Raw genomic sequence first — 17914 nt, 5'->3', positions numbered from 1 at the left:
CTGATGTGTTAGTTTGGGATGGTTCGTGTACTGATTCATGTGAATGTAGAACTGAGTTTTTGTATTGGATTAAGGAAAATCTGGGAAATAGCTAGACATGATATTATTAGAAGCACTATCTTTTGGTTTAGGATCAGCCCTACAAGCACCCTACCATTCCAAACCTTATGTGCATGTAGGTATGAAAGTATGAATGAGCACCTTGACAGGCACTGGTAGTCAAAGTAAGAGCCAACGGTAGTCAACAAGCTAATATAGTATAGTGCTAAATTAGCTATGACCCAGCTACTAAATTAGCAATTCAGTGCTCTAAATTGCTTTAACCTAGCTACTACCGAATTAGCAATTCAACCGGCATTTTAACCCTCCAGAAAAGGGGAAGCGCAAGAAGGCCCCACCAGGATAAAGCACCACTTAGAGAAACATGCTGAATTGCACCTCAATTCAACATGGTGATGAGTTAAACTTAATTTAGTGTGATGTACACTTGCCTCTTTTGGATGTTGCAATTGGATATTTTCCAGATTTTGATGTTTACAATATGAATATTCTAATCCTAGCAATTTTTAGAAGCACTTTGAGTGCAAGGGATCTCCCTCAATTTCTACAATGAAACCTTCACTCCCTTTTGAAATTTTTGGATACCAATTTTAGGGTTTTAGGGAATCAACATCCTAGTAAAAATTGGCTAACTAATGGTGCTGACTTGGTGGAGACTGAGTTGGCACATTAAATGTGCCAACTAGTAGTTAGGTCAAAATGTCAAGGGTTAGGTGTGTTAGAGCTAGTTTAGTGCAATGGATAAGCTAATTTAGTGTACATTGAATTAGAAGCTATCCCAACATCATCCCGTTTCTCACATAGCTCATCAACTGGCTTTTTGTGATTTCTAGAGTTTTGTTGAGTTTTGTGCAGTGCTTCCTAGCCTAAGGGAATGCTAAACTACTACTCTGCCTAGGGAAGCAAACAAATAACAAAAACAACTCATTTACAAGCATTTTTGGTGGGTGTTTCCAAGACGTGACAGCTTTGTCACCTTAGACTACTTCAAAATTCACACACCTATCATTTTTTGATGTTTTTAATGGGTAGCACCCAAGCTTTAGCAATCATCTAAACTACCTTTTCCTATGATTTGACAACCAAAAATGCTTGAAAATCACTTCAACTCACTCAAAAAAACTTAAACCCTCCCTTGGGGGGGGTCACTATGTATAAACCAGCCTCTATATGACATGCGTTCAAGGCCTATTTTTAAAATCCCTTATCTGTAAATTTTTCATAAATACAATTTACCCCTTTTCTATACAAATCTATAAATTTTTCCCAAAACTATTTGAAATAGTCCCTTACGTATATATATTTATGTAAATTTTAGAAATAAAAAATATCCTTCTGTTGAACTCACATGATAGGGTTACATATGATGAGTGACCCCCCGAAGAACTCTCCTCTTTTCACTCACACCTTTCCTACACTCCAAAACTAATAGCTTTTGTTACTCTACTTAGCATTGGACAATGCGAATATGATGAGAGACAATGCAAGCAAAAGGGTACCAAGAACCTCCATGGTAATGCTATCAAAAATGTGTGATGACTCACATGTCATGGGGATTAGCTGATACACCAATGAGATAATCCCTCCATACAACTCTGGGTGAATAGCAATGCATGCAAATGTCATCCACTAGTGTCACTCTAGCAACTCTCGGATTGTTGCAATCGTGAATCCATAGAGAAGAGGAGAGGAGGAAGGGGCAATGGGAAAGTAGAGGGAAGGGAGAGAGAATGCAAGGGGAAGACAAAGGGGGAAGGGGACATGTAATTTATGAAAGGCATGGAAGGGAAACAAGAACACACTATCAGAAAGAAGAGAGCTTGTTGAGAGCAAACAACAAGTGAAGACTAAGGTCATCCATTTGGCCTTTTATACGTGTCACCTTTTGAAGGGAGGGACGACCCTATACTCTCTTCCTACACTACGTCACCTCCTAGTTTTTACAATCTTCTTGCGTTGTCTATATACAAGGCAAATTTATGCATGTCACCTTTTGAAGGGAGGGCCGACCCTATACTCTCTTCCTACCCGATGTCTTGTCCTAGTTTCAACAATCTTCTTGTGCTTGTCTAGCTACAAGGAAAATCTAACAAAATCCTAACGTTTGAGAATACAAAGGAAGGTACAAGATATGGCGGTGTCGACCAATTTGGTTAACACAACTTCAACTTCTACGTTTGCATTTTATGACTTTTGGCCTACTAAATGCACTTGTTATGCATCAAAGTCTCTTGGATGATTGATTTAGGAACTTGTTATCAAGAGATCTTAAAATTTTCATGGATGATTTGGATTGGGGGATACTCGTCCCTATTTTTAGATGAATATGTGAGCTATGGTATTTGAAAATGGTTGGGCTTACTCAATTGCTTTGAATCCTTAGAAATGAATGTTCAAGGTACCCTATATAATACTACTTAGTCACATGTTTAATTATCAAGGGATCCAATGGAACAAAGAATGTTTTGTATATATGAGAGCTTCTGGATCCTACCAATGTGCCTCTATTGGATAGTTTTTTGGGAGGAGTAGGGTACTCATTTATAGAGGAGTAGGGTACTATCTATGATTTATAAATAGTATGATATTTAAAAAATTTCTACAAAAATGATGCTTTATATACATGGGCTCAAGAATACGATGGGAATTGGATAAGGAATTTAATGAGCTAAAATAGATATTTGGTTATAATGAACTATCTTCTGTTGGGAGTTTTTTTGGGAGGAGTAGGGTACTATCTATGATTTTTAAAATAGTATGATATTAAAACACTCCTATTAAAAGGTGTCTAAAACAATGATGCTCTATATACATGCTATAAAGAAAAGCATCGTATTAGAAATAGAAACTGACTCAAGTTTAAAGCACAGAATTTCAATCTAAGGAGGATTACCATGTAATGTGTAATATGTGACTCCCCCATGCTTCTACCACCTGGGATCAAGAATACGATGGGAATTGGATAAGGTATTTAATGAGCTAAAATAGATACTTGGTTATAACAAACTAACACCATTCTCTATGTAGACAATCAAGAAGTATTTGAAATCATAGTTAATTAGTGGTATGTCAACATCCCTCTAGTCGTAGTCACCTTTGTTCCAAATACCAAACCTCTCATGCCTCTCTAGTTTTTCAACACCTCTCTAGTCCTATTCTCCTTCATTATAAGCACCATACCTTACATGCTATCCCTTCCCCGTGCCGTAGTCAACGATCCTATGCACAATGTAGTTCTAACCAACTTCATAACAAGTAACAAACCTCACATGCCATGCATTAGTAAAGGCTCATATGTACAACATCATTCCCACCAATAGACTTCAAGCCCATGGCTCTTAGGCATCCATATCTAGGCTATGCTGATCATCTCATCCATTTTCCCAATTCAAGTCATTTCATTTATAGTGGGCTACACATTACCTTTTTTTATCCCATATAATAGCTCTTTTGAAAGAAATATTTCCTCCTTAAGTTCTGTGACCTATAGTACCTTCTTCAACCATTGGCTAAGATCTAAAACCATGAGCATACTAAGCTCATGAACCTTACAAGCATGCAAGAATCTAGCATGATCACCTAGTTGTAGCTCATATTGGCTTCGAAAGGAAGGTTCAACTCCCTACATGATGGGACGTCAATGAGGAGTAACACCTGGAGTGATGAGGAAATAAAGAGGGGGGATGAGTAGGTTGTGATATGAGCAACACATTGGTTATCTTGTGGGTAGCACACGTGTCCCCTTCTTAGTTTTACCAACCAACAATTTTTGGTCAGCCAAATAGGCCAATAAGCTTGTGGGTCGATGAAATCAAGTCTGGTTAGCAAGATTTGGTCAACCAACTAGGCCCATAGGCCTATGGGTTGATAAATCCAAGGACTAGTCAACCAAAATAAGGCAAAATGGCCAGTTTGGGAGGGCATGGAACCCTACATAAAGGCTCCCCCAGGGAGTAGATAAATAGATATACCATCCATTTTGTGGAGTGCATCTCAATTATTTGAAGAAATTTTTGGCAGATGTAGGGAGTTGGATGTAGCAAAGGCACAAGCAGAGAGTCCATCCAATAGGTCCTAACGGAGTCTACGACTCATCATAAGAGTAGAACACCCATAGTAGAAGAATAGCTAAAGAGGCATAATTCTACATATCCAAATGATAAATACTTCAAAGGAGGCCCAAGTCATCTTGAGAGCTTGTACAAGGAATAGATACTTCAAATGAGGCCCAGGTCATCTTGAAAACTTGTACAAGGAATAGATACTTGAAAAGGAGGCCCATATCACCTTGAAAGCTTGCACAAGACAAACAACAATGGTAGGATCCTAATGCTTCAAAATTGATTATTTACAACAAAGATGGAGGGAAGAGATCCGGCAGGTGAACATTTGATAACGTTTACATTTATTAATGATTAGCCAACAATAGTCAACATGTCGATACATCATAATTAGCATTGCTAGTTGTCAATATCATTCCCAAGAACTTTAAGGCTTTAATTGCTACATTAACTACTATAAAATAATCCAAGCTACTCACTATTGGGGAGTTGGGGCTAATGCTCGCGTGAAAGGAAGCCAAAGACGGGAAATACAAGGACAACAAGGCCGTTGTTGCATCAAGAAAGGAAAAAAACAGCAACAAGGGCAAGCTTGTATAAGTAAGCCGAAGAAAAAGCTGGATGGTGACTCATCAGGTGAGGTATGAGTCTCTTTAGAGGATGGAGGCACAAAGAAAAGAAGAAACGCTTCCAAAACGATAAGCTTAGACGCATATGGATCAACAAGAGGGGACCAATCAAAAGGAAGAACCAACAATGTGCATACAACAAGTACAATCTAGATCAAAGTGTGATCTCACACGTGATATAATTTTTTCTTTATATATCATTTTGGGCTTGGCCTGGAAAGCAAATCACATTTAAATTTAATCCCTAACAATGCATTTGCAATGGTATCGTGCAACGAAATGTAATTTGCTTCAGTTTCACTTTTAGCTTTTGGTTTTTCTCTTTTTAAATTGTGTTCAAAATGCATGTAAGATTTATATATTTAACATGCTTCCCGTCTCTCTTTGAATTCAATATTTCCTATTATCAAATTTCCTTGCATGAATCCTCTTGTAGTCCCACTTGACTTTTTCATTTCCTTTGGACCTTCACTAGCTCACTAATGGCACTTGTGTTTGTTACACGGATAATTTGACCACAAGGATCAAGGTTCCAAAAAAGGTGCTACAAGGCTCAAGGAGAGTGTGGGAGGAACACAAAACAAAGCACTTAGGGAAATGCTCTAGAATGGCATATGGTTGAATTCCAAATCCAATCATGGATAATGAAAGCATAAACCTTTGCTCTAATAGTACTATCAAAGGTTAGTAGTGTAGCGCTTGGGTCCATCTTTGAAATAAATTAACACAAATCATGCATAATAGAAAGCACACAAAACAATAGAACACTAGATAGGATGTAAATTAAGCCCCGACCAAGGGTAATCCTTGATGTTTAAGTCATGAGATACAAAGTGCTTTAGGCTTTTGAACAAGATGCAACCTAAATTTTCTTTGACCATGGCTCAACACCTCAAAATAGATATAAAATGCCCATTTCCACCACTAAAAACTCTTCTCTACATAGCCAACCTACTTATGTTGATCCCAGGTATAGGAAAACGGCCACAAGTTCCATCTCCTAGTAAGAAGTGGCAGTAAATCTGTCCAGAAGAAGCTCAAAGCTTGACAAAGGGGAGGACTTCAGCCAAACAACGTGGGAAAAATGCAGGAGACTGGCCAACATGCAAATCATCAGCTGGAAGAAACAACATGGGAGGTGTTGGAGACTTCACAATCTTCTTGGAGAAAATTTGGGTTATCCAGCTAGAAAGTGCTGTCGAGTATCAGGCATATGTGAATTCTGACTTTCAGGGATTTAGTTATGAGCAAAAATCACAGCAAGGGATTTTGCTCTCTTAAAGGAGCAAAAAATGTTCCAAAAGAGTGCCAAAACATGCAATTCTGTGCAAGAATGAGGGAGGTCATATGCCAAGGTTAGCATACAGCAGATAAAGCTGAAAGCTATATAGCTAACCCTTAAAAGCGAAGATGGCAAGCTAAGGTCATTGAGCTATGCACATCTCAGCATGTGGCAATCTATATGAATTCTGGGTTAGTTACATAATAAAGACCTTGAGTTGTAAGATATTAACTAGACTTTTAAAAAGTTTCTCCTCCTCACATTCTAACTAATTAAATTCTTCTCATCTTTAAATATTAGCTGGCATGTCATAACATCGTCAGCCCGCTGCAAAAGCTTGCTTCCTCATAACTAGTGTAAGACATCGTCAAAAAGTCTCTCTAAGCCAAAGGAATCTATTCCAGCAACATTTAATAATTTCTTACCATAGTACCTGGCTATAGCCTAGAAAGATGCACATCTTGCTCTGTCAAACTTCAATCCAGCATCATCTTAAAGCGAATGAGATGAGTCATATTTTGTGCTCCTTTTCCCCAAGGACCACAACATCAGGATCACTGAAAAATTAGTGTTCATTTCACGATGTGAATCTCAAATAGAGGAACAAGCAAAAACAAATATGGTGTAGATACATGAGGACTGTTGATTCACAAAAGCGGACACAAAGTGCCACGTGATAACAGTCTTACCACTTGAGCAGCAAAATCTTTGCTTCTACTGTTTAGATATCTTAATGAATATAACACGTACTTCCTATACCAAGTCCTTAGTCCTCACGCAATCAGGATTTAATCTCAACTCTTACACTACAGAACTTTGGTATCCTAAATGTGATTGTAACATGTACACCTTGAGAAATGCATCCATTAATCAAGCGTTATGACCATTGAACCTAGCAAAGCAAAATAGGATGACAAAAAACCCTCAGGATCCTGCAACAGCTTCAATGCTTCCTTGCCTCTGCGGTTGACTTGGAGCTGCTGAAGTAGAGGACTTTCCATCGGAACCTTCAGCAGCAGGAGGAGCTGGTGGGGTTGTCATGTGCGCTGGTGGATTGTGTTTGAGCTTCAACAAGACATGCCTCATACGAGTGAGATCTGTTGCCTTCCCTGGTTTAGGACCTTGCTTGATTTCAACATTGGGTTTCTTTTTATCCTTATTACTACGAGACTTAATCTCCATGGAGGGAAGCTCGTGAGGAATCATCTCAGCAACAGCCTTCCAATAATGCTTGTCTGCCGTCGCATGAAACTTCTCATGAAAGACCTGCCAAAAGGAAAGAAAGGGGGAAGCAATAAGAGATATATTATGCCTGTGTTTCGAAAGGTGCACACTCACATAGATGACAGCACAGCCATGGTTTCATATGACTCGTGTATTCCATGCTGCATGGCTGCTCCTCATTCATCTTATCTTACAGATTTGGGATACTGCCTTGCAGAAAAGTTAAAAGATGGCAAAAGTTCACACATTTAGGCTCATTTGACTGGGAGAGGAGTCCGTAAATCCAACACCCTGGAAAGCAAAACACACTCTTGACTGGGAGAATCCAACACCCTGAAAAGAAAAACACACTCAACCCCCCTCTAGATCTCGCCATGTAGATAGGGCCAAGCCTCTGACTACACAAACTTACCTCAACTGGTTTTGACATGCAGGATTGCTAGTGGCAGCTCCCCAATTGATCCATTTAGGAGGTCTAACATGAGTCCTGATCATCTAAACGACGCAGATGATAATCATATTCCTCCTCATATTTTTTTTTTCAGGCTTCCTTCTCTTCTTTTAAACAGCCCGTAATGAATAGTGTTGTCTTCCATAGAGCTTGGCATCATCTGTTTAATGGTCCAATGTAAGTCCTAAAGCAAGATTCATTGATGAAAATGATGCAAATCATTATCATCTTCTATTCCTTTCTTCCAAAGAGTTCGGGATAGCTATGCTGTCTGTAAACAAGGCCAATGGACTGCCCCCGCTCTCTCTGGTGTAGCTCCTGTCCATCCACTTCCCTGTCGTTCCATCCCCTCTAATCTAAATGACATTTCAATTTGTTGTGTTCTCTCTCCGTTGCAAACAGCAGCTCTAGAATCTAGAATAGCAGTTCTTCCTGTCTAAAAGTCTACTGCTCTAACCATATAGGGGGAGCACACATCAACCATGATAGTCTCAGAACATAAACACAGAAAGCGCACAGATTTTGCCGCACAAAGCATCCAAGAGCCTTCTGCGCCTCTAAATGGGCCCAACTCTTCTAAGATGATGGGGGACACCCAGGGACATCCTTCTGAGCCTATATTCGCTTAACATTTATAACAACTCTGACACGAAACAAACCATGAAGGCCTGAGATGTAAAAGTATGCCTGCAATAATTTCGCAACAAGAGAAACTCATTTGAAAGAAGCTAAGCCACTGCAGAAATCAACCAAAGTCGGAAATAGGAATCGTTTGGAAATAGGACTTCACCTTTGCCTTTTCTCGATTATTACTTTTGGTAGTTTCACAGTGGGTCCTGCGTTTCTCATAGAACTCATCCTTGAAAGCATCTGCTGTGTCAATTATCTGTGACAGTTTTTCTCGTTCATTTCTGGCTTTCTCCTCTAAGAGGATTACATTGTGACTGCAAAATAGCCAGACATACTAATTGTCAAATACTGAGTAATCAAGAAATCAAGAGTCCCTTAAATATATCCACGGAAAATGGCACACCTATAAAAGAATCTTTTACAACCGTAAAAAGAAGCTGAATGCAACAAAATCAACTAGATTGCTTGGCCAGCTGGGCTCTTGATGAATACTTCTCTCTTTTGCTATCTTGTTGAGGTTCACATGAGTCAGGTTGTCAGAAATGATGGCTGTTCAATTGCATGCAACCTTTTCTAGAGATTTCGTTATCATCCAGTCCTGATGTTGTTCATGTCGACAGTAAAACGTAGTTTTCCTTTTTTCCGGAGGAAGACAAATTCCTATTCTTTGCACTGTAAGCAAATCTATTGTCATTCCACTTCGAGCGAACGACGGGGAGATGTATTTCAGAAATGTATAAATAATAAATGAAAACCAAATTGAGACAGAAGCATGCAACTGTGACAGGAATAATCCAAACCCAAAGCTGCATTGCATGTACGACAAAAGTTCCAGCACCATTTGCAACTTCATTGGATGCCTTTTTTCGAAGGCACAAATGTTTATTTTTTGGGTCAAATTATGTTCCTATGCTTTAGGAAATAGTACTTCCGCGCTCTAGCCGGATGGCCCTCGAGCGTGTTGTAACCTAATGGACCTACTGTGTTGTGGCTCCTTATGTAGTACTGCTCTAAAGTTCGTGCTTTGTCTACAGTGTCCGTTGTTTCCAAAACTTTGATTTCGAAATTTTCTTTGAAGGGCTTGTAACGCTGCAAGTCCTCTTTCATTTTCGCCGGTGGTTTTTTATTGTGCTGTTTGATCCTCCGCGGCAGGTCCGTCATGCTCCCTATGTATTTTCTGTTGTTGGGCTTGCACGTGATGCAGTAGACGACGAGGCTCGCACGATTCCCTTGCGCGGGCGCTTCAGTGGAGGCTCCTCCTTCATCTCGAGGCTCGCGTCTTTCAATGTCGTACCTGCGTAAACATTGACAATTACGTTAGTCATCGAGGTTTTCGGTCTTTCTTTTTCGTTTGAGGTCCATAATAGAATGCATTTATTTACTTGCCCTGGTTTTTCTCTGTTGGCGTTAAAGGATCTTTTCCAATACCGAAGCGCTCCTCGTATAAGTCCCTGTCGAAAATATACATAAGCTTCTCCATTGTCGTCACCGGGTGCGTCGCGTCGTGCGTCCCTCCAAATTGTTCCATGAATTGTTCGAGTATAGCCGTTCCTTGATCGCGCGTAGTGAATACCTTTATGCGCGTGGTTGTGTTGTCGGCTGTGAGAACTCTCGTGGAATTGGTTTGAATATGTCTGGATGTGGGCAATGTAGTATGCGCAGCCTCGTTCTCTCAGTCACTCTGAACAACATCACGTATGCTAGGCCAGGGGCAAACACTCCTCGAAATATGAGCAGCGCTTTGTTGGATATGGTTGCGCCTTGGGATTTGTGTCCCGTGATAGCGTATGCTAGGGTTAGTGGAAATGTGGACTTGTGGAACCATTTTCCATTTATTGCCTTTCGCTGATGCTTCGAGCGTCGTAATGTGAGTACGGCCGCTGTTGTGTCCACGACGACAGTGATACCGTTGATTTCTCCCCTGCTAGTTGCATTGATGCTCTTGATTTTGCACATTGCTCCATTTGCGGCACCTATTGCGAGGTCGATGTTTTCCGTTATCATTGCCTTCGCCCCCACGCCGCGGCGTTACTGTGTATTTGAACATGCACAATCATCTCGGGAGTGTTGAATTTCTCCACAAGCTCATCGTTGAAGGTAGCGACATCGACTCTGTGCGTGCAAATGATGGTTGTTTCGGCATCGATGAAGTGGCATGCACCTTCCTTGTCGACAATGCACTGCCCCAAACAGTCGGAAATCTCGTCAGTTGTGGGCGTCCTGAGTCTTATGGTATGCAAGAATGCCAGGAACGGCATGTCTCATGCATGTCGCACCGAGAATTGCATGTGGTACATTTTCGCTTGAGCCCAGTGCGTGGAGGACGTGATGTGGCACGGCTCGCAGAGATCCTCGTGGTGTTTGCAGACTAGCTGTAATTGCGCTAGGTCACCAAAAATTATGAGCATTTTGTGTCTGAATGGCTCATGCAATGTGCCATTAGTCACATTGACGATTTGTCTTACCACGAGATCGAAAGTCATCCTTGTTAGCATGGACATCTCATCAATGATGATCGCGTTGGCTTCCTTGATTACGAGGTGTCGCTCATCTGTCTCATGGATGTTCAGTGGGTACTGACTGCTGCGCACAGGGATCTTGAATTGGTGGTGTACAGTGGTTGCAATCCCACTCAGCCGCATCGCAGCCGCCCCTGTTGATGCACAGAGTATTGCCGTTTTGTTTTGCGCTACCAGATGCGAAACATAGTACCGTATCAAGAAGCTTTTGCCGCTACCTGGTGTTCCACAGACAACGTGTAGCCCCGAGCTTGTTGAAGCTAGGCTTTCGAAGACTCTTTGTTGTTCCACTGTCAATGCGGCATTGGCGACGGTGCAAAACTCGACCATTTTTTCCAACATCCTCGCGCGTGTTGGCCCTTCGGCGGTTTGCTGGTCGATGTTAGGCGCTTCCATCGGGCAGTCTCGGATGATCGCAACCTTTTGCAATATCATATTGATCAACTGGTCTCTGTGGTCAGTCGCTAGCAAGTTCCTTTGCGTGTATTCGGTCACATACATCTCGAGGTCCTCGTTGCTCAATATGAGGCCGCGCATTTGGCATTCGACAAAGTAGGATCCAGCTGTGTTGGCAGGTGATATGAGCTCCGTTTCATTCCTGAAGCTGAGTTTTCGCAAGAGCACGTTGTAGAAGTACCCCTCTGGTTAATGTCCAGGGTGGTAGTCAGTGAATCTGACTACTCGCTCACATTTTGCGATCCTGTTGCCTAACAGGTCAAGACCGACCGTTCCACGTTGCGTTTCCTTGGGCTTTTGGATCACATATTGCCTATGGTAATCGTAGAACGTGCTATCCTCGATGACGCTCGGTCTCCCGCAGTATATGTCGACCGGGTGCAGGGTGACGTTGTTTCACGAGATGATGCGTTGTCTTAGAGATGGTGGCGAGGAGTCGACATAGTGAACGGTCTCGCTCCTTGTGATTGTTGGTATCTGCATGCAGTTTAGCGCGGCCTCTGTTGGAGAGGTTGGTTTTGATAGGAGGCTTGCGGCGATGAGTTTCAGCTTTACTTCGTCGAGATGTTGCAACCCCAAACGCGAGGCGTCTTCTGAACGGATGTTCAGTTTGCCCATTAGTTCAGATTTCATCGCGTACTTGAGGAGGTAGTGAGAGATTGAAGAGTTTGTCACCCGCTGTATGTTCATGTGTGCACCCCACAACAGTAACACGGAAGGGTGGTAAGGGACGACGTTTCGGTGCTCATGTCCCGACCGGTAATACAACCAACGTTGCGCCAGAGGGTCGAGGATGGGTTCATATTCTGGCTGTGTGTTGCGAAAGGGAAGCCGTGCTTGCAACTGTGGTGTGACGGTCCGACGTAGCACGCTTTCCTACATACGTGCAACTACTTCCTGAGAACTAGTTCTCGCAACCTTGTGTTTCGAGGATCTAGGGCCTCGTCCCTGGGGACGTAAGCCGCAATCTCATTTGCAATTTGCTGACGGTCATCATGGTGGACCCACAATATGACATGGGCGTGTAGGGAGCCCCTGTTTTGTATCTCATAACGAACGACATGGTGTTGTATTCGGCCAAGCAGACCGTCGGATGAAAGCAAATGCTTGCGCATGAACATGTGGAAGCGTGCGTGGAAAAGTGCCACGCATTCAACAGGACAGTCCTTCCAAGTGAATTGCGCATTATAATGTGTTGCGATGCTCTCGATCACATTAATTTCTTGCCACTGTGTATCGGTGACCTCGTCTGCAGTGAATGTCAGAAAGAAATCTGGGAGGCCCCAAGCATCGACCATCGTTATGAGGTCCTTCAGTTGCCGTCGATGCCACGATAGGGACCCGGCATTGTTGATGGCATGCTGTAGCGAAGCACGTGTCTCATTGCGTCTTCATCGGTCGTGGCAGGGTTGGCTTTCCTATATCAAGTCGATGTCTCGTTGCAAGCATGTAGAGTTGCTTGAATTGGCAATCATCACTGCCTGTTTTAACTGGAACATGATCAACAAGTACGGCTTGTAGAGTGTGTAGATAGAGAATAAGGTGCATATTCTCATTTTCACATAGTTGCTGAACTGTATGCAGCCATCATAGTAGCCCCGTCCGAAAGGGAACAGGAAGGGGAACACTGCTGACTCCATGGTTATGTCAACGCACGCACTGCCAGCTGCTGCTACTCCGTCGACGTGGAATGAAGCGACCCTCTCTGAAAGCATTTATGTACCCCGTAGCTGTATGGAGGCAAACTCATGCTTGTCCCTTGCATCAAAGGCGCGACGGTTCGCGGGGTCCACCATGTTTTGCAAAAGCAGGAGCTCAGGCTGAGATTCCGCTATTGACATTAACTCGAAGGGAGCTGTCTCATCGTGTAGTTCCAAGATACCTGCAATGGTTTGAGGACTCAAGATGCACATACCCATCTTGATGTCCGCACGCTCTGCTAAAGAATTTTACTTGCGCAATATTGGATTGTTCTCGATGTTGTATGCGAGCACACCTGACAGCTCGTTCGTCACGATTTCTTGAGCCGAGCTTAGTGGGACGTTTCGCCAGAGGATTGTCTAGAAGTGACCTTCGATCGAGTGTGCCACGAGCAATCGCATTTGCAGTCGTGGTAACTGAAATAGATATATCTATGATGCTTAGCAGTTGCGTGTGGAGGTGGTTTGTTTTAAGCAACTGCCGAGAGTACTGTGGCATCAACCGCACAATGTATCTGCTCCGCTGGGCATCTCGTGTGCAGCTTTGGCATTTCCAGTAAGTCACTTGCATGCCCATATTCTCGCAGGCATCCAAAAGTATCATGTTTCCGAGTGCGGCGCTGTGGCTCGAGATGCCTATGCCTTGTGAAGAAACGATCCTTTGGTTTGCAGACAGTAGCGTGGTTATGCCACAGACACCGCAAATTTGAAGGCTAGAGAAAATAGCCGCGCAATTACTAACCCATTGCTTGTATCTATCAACGATGGTCAACCACGATGATGTAGTTGGCCTCAAGGACATCTTTCTTGATGTTATATCAAGTTGAATAGCTTGACCTCTGGCTGCTCTGAGCGTTGACGAATGGTCATGTTCGAAGGAGTTTCCGGTGGTCATTTCTACATCGTGACATGAATCGATGTCTTATGTTTGGGTTTAAACACCTACAGGGATTAATAATAAAAACCATCCGAAACTTTGCTACAATTTCACTCACGTGGTTTTCTCTAAACGCAACAGGAAAAACAAAATGGACTGAACCTCTATCTTTAGAAGGTGAAAGAATTGATAAAATAACTTGAATCAAGCAAATACATTTTGTTGTGCGTACCTTTAGGAGAAGACACTCGTTTGGAGGCTGCAAACATCTCGAAAACAGAAGTGTTGTAGACATGATTAGTATGTTGGTCGAACCAAGCAAATGTAATGTTCCCTTGCGGAAACAGAATGTGCGAAGAAGTGTGCGTGCTCAAGATGAGGTGTAAAAAAAAAAAACCATACGTAATGTATGGTGGAGAGCCGGCACATGTCTCTCCAAAAATTATATATCATAGGGGAACGTGCCATCCCCCCGTTTCGAATAGTCACGTCCAGTGTTGGAGGTGTAGCGCATTAATGCGGACCAGAGCAACAGACAGTGCAGAAACATTTCAGAATTGAAATGACCGTACATTCTACTTACGTGGATTATCCTTTGTGACGTCCACAGCTCGACAAGAAGTCGCCTATTTCTTTGCTAGAATGTTGGAATCTGAAAAACAATCATGATTAGTCAATATGCATTCCTCATGTTCTGCATGTTTGGATATGTTGGTTAGCATATATGCAATTTCCTAAAGATGATAAATTCAAGCACAAAAGCTATACACAATCCAACGATCAAAGATGTTCAAACCATCAAGGTAATCATCTTCACACATCTTCGAGCAGTTGTAGTGACAATTTTACGGAATGAACTGGGTGAATAAAGCGCTGAAGCCGAATGTATATCTGTAGTGATCGATGTATATACAGAAATAGATAGAAATATATATATACAATGGAAAGGTGAGGGGCTATAGGATCAAATTACAGAGTGATCCCATCGTCCCCGCAGTGCAACTACTTCTCGCCCCGCCTCATGGGACTCTGTTATTCAATTCGATTGGCAAGGATGGGTATCTGTTGTATGGATGAGGAATTGGATGCTGCTCGCCTTGAATCGCTACGCCTAAAAGCGAAAGCCACGGCTTTCCCCTCGACCCACCCGCGCCGTGGAGCAAGCAGCATCGCCACTCGACTTACGGAAAAGCGTTTGGCGGTTTTCTTGGCTACGCTTGGTCCTAGAGCTCTATATCTAAACTCCCGTTCAATCTGGAGAAGGCTTTGATGACTCGGGCTAGGGGGCAACAATATGGGAAGAGGGCTTGCGAAACAAGATAGAAAAACAACAAGAAAGAGGGGAACAAAAATACGTATTCTCTTCTCCGAGGCCGAAACACTGGCAGGATAAGAAGCAACCTTCCTCCTCAAAGGTGCCTGAAGACGGGGACAAGGGCAAGGCACTCGGGGAAGAGAACAAGCAGGGACTTTTTCTCTAGAGGCCTCGTTCCGCGTTCGTGGGCTTGCTTTCTCTTGTTAAGCGGACTGCACATGTCCGTTTCGCCTATATTTAAAGGTTTTGCCTTGGCTTTTTTACGCAGCTTTTCAAAAGCTTTCAAAGCTTTTGGGCTTTCAGAATTTAAAAAATCTAAGAGTGTATATTGTGCCATGTGGAAGCACAGGATTTCAGAATTTGAAAAAACGTCCTAGTGCTGGCCAAGTAAAAATACATAGTGTGAAGTGGAACAATCTTTACCGCTTCCATTCTCGCAAAAGAAAACCTTCTTCCAGCTGCATTTCATCGGGGGGAGGGAGAACGGCACCGTTCAAAGATCCCGATTGACGGAATTCGTACAATGCCTCACCCTCGTCATGACCAAATCCTTTCCCGTTGGAATCGACGGAAGGCGATAACTCATCCGCAGGAGCGAAATCAGGTTGACGTCGTGACTCAAAAGACTGGGCAAAGGAAGAGGATAAAGCTGGGGACCGATCGCCGGAGAGGTCATCATCGAAAGCAGCACTCTCATAAGGAGGGGGTGTCTCATCATCAGCGAGGGGGTCGAAGCCATTGCTGCCCTTGTAGTCGTAGTCCAAATCCTTTGATTCTTGGGAGGGGGAGAATTGATCATCGGCGAATCCATGAGGCATGTGAAATGAATCGAATCGTTGGGAGGGGGGGCGGGGATCGTATTCTGAGAAGCCATGGGTGTGGAAGGGGAGGCTGGAAGAGGAGTGTAGGTCGACGTCATCTACAGAGTAGGAATCGAAGCTGTCCATGAACAAAATGGATGCAACAAAATGGAAGAGAAAACAGCAGCAAAATCAGCTTACGAAGCAACCAAGCTTCCAAAGAAGCCTTGGGGAAGACGTATATACGGTGTATGTATTGAGTCACTCACATAATGGTAGTTTCCTTCGAGTGGATAAGGGTTGCTTCAAACCAGCACGGTTCTACCCGGTCGCTGCCAGGTTCATGCCTGGACGAGCCCCGTCACCTACCCCGGTGTTTATGACATGACCCGGAACAATGTGAGACCATTCCGTGACATTGATAGTCCAATAACTATTTTCCACCTCACTTTGTTTGAGGTAGCCTCTGTCCGGTATGAACCTGCCTAAGTTTCTAGAAAGAGATACCTACAAGGAGAAGGTTTAAGTGTCACATATAATGATGTGCTTGGGAAGACACGCAGGCCAAAGGAGAATGTCTAAACATCAAATATAATGAATGGACACCTGAAGAGAAATAACTATTGAAATTTAATGCAAGCGTCAACACACCAAACTTGAAAGTTTTCCTCAGTCCATAAAAAACTTATGCAATACCCTTAGTAGCTTCATAGTGTTGTAGTTACTACACTTTTAGATAATAGTACTCTCTAGTGGATCATCAACATCTTTCACTTATAGTTCCTGTATGTATTTTCACTTGGGTGTGTTTACGGTGTCTTTGGTGTCTATTGAGACAAACAACGTCAGTAAAAAGTACTCATCTTTGGTGTCTATGGAGACAAACATAGTAAAAAGCACTCATCAAAACATTTGAACTTGCGGACATCATTCGTTATTGTAAGTATCGTTTAATGTTCCTCATTCGCATAAATTATTGTCTAACGAGCGAATGCAGTAAATGTAGTGTGTTTGCAACCCCCCAAGTGTTTTTTTAAAGGAGAATGTTAGAAAATTACGCACTTTTTTGAGCTTGGGACAAAAAGGTGGGCAACCATGGCATTCAATCTTTTTTTGAAAATCTATGTTGATTGCCCAAAGCAACCAAACTTTGGCAACCTATATCTTTTTATTGACAAATCCAAACCAATGCATGTAGCATATCGTATCAAATGGCAAAGCATCATTTAGATATTTATCATGTTCTTTGCACTATTTAGTAAAGTTACATGCATCAAAATAAGCATTTTACAAAGTTAAGCTATGGCTAATTTTCTCCAAGCATGATCACCCATTTTAAGCTACCATTTCTCAAGTATGAGGATGGTAGGATAGCCCACTTAGGCACTTCTTTTCCAAAGGGGGTCTCCAACAAAAGAATGATGTTTTTTGCACCATTAATTAATAAAGTTATGTGCATTAAAATGAGCATTTACAAAGTTAAGTTATGGCTAACTTTCTCCACCAAGTTTAGAGCACAGTCACCCATTTTAGGCTATCATTTGTCAAGTGTGAGGACGCTAGGATAGCCCATTTAGGCACCCCTTTTTTAAAGGTGGTCTCGAGAAAAGGAAAATCCTAATTTCCCCTATTTGTTCATGAATTTTAAGGGGTTGCTCAAGTCATCTTTGAATCACCTTACTCTCTTTGAGTTTGTACTCATTAGCCCCTTGTAAACTTGTAAAAATGAATTCAAATGACATTAAAACATGTATCCCATACGCTAATCTAAAGTGCATGCATGATTTCATAAGCTTATATGCTATTTTCTAATCCCACAAAGCTACATGAGGCCTGAAACCTTGATTCATTTACTTAAAATTGATGGTTTTGATGAATATGGCCTCTATAGTCGTGTCTTTTTTACTTAA

General features: G+C 42.3%; 1 protein-coding gene across 1 annotated transcript; it reads right to left on the bottom strand.

Moving 5' to 3' along the window:
- Positions 1–6588: 6588 nt before the first annotated feature.
- LOC147904913 (clathrin light chain 1-like) lies at positions 6589–16151 on the bottom strand. Its single transcript, XM_087397639.1, has 3 exons — positions 15628–16151; positions 8498–8651; positions 6589–7298 (listed from the first exon to the last, which is right to left on the bottom strand). Exons 1-3 carry the CDS (start codon positions 16149–16151, stop codon positions 6957–6959), a joined length of 1020 nt encoding a protein of 339 aa, XP_087253765.1. The 3' UTR covers positions 6589–6956.
- Between the last annotated feature and the right edge of the window lie 1763 nt (positions 16152–17914).

This window comes from Dipteris shenzhenensis, chromosome 2 (assembly GCF_047967505.1).
Source record: "Dipteris shenzhenensis isolate YYH24624 ecotype China chromosome 2, Dip_SZ_1.0, whole genome shotgun sequence".
Lineage (NCBI taxonomy): Eukaryota > Viridiplantae > Streptophyta > Polypodiopsida > Gleicheniales > Dipteridaceae > Dipteris > Dipteris shenzhenensis.
Note: the sequence above shows the minus strand (reverse complement) of the source record. Positions and strands in the feature narration are given on the sequence as shown.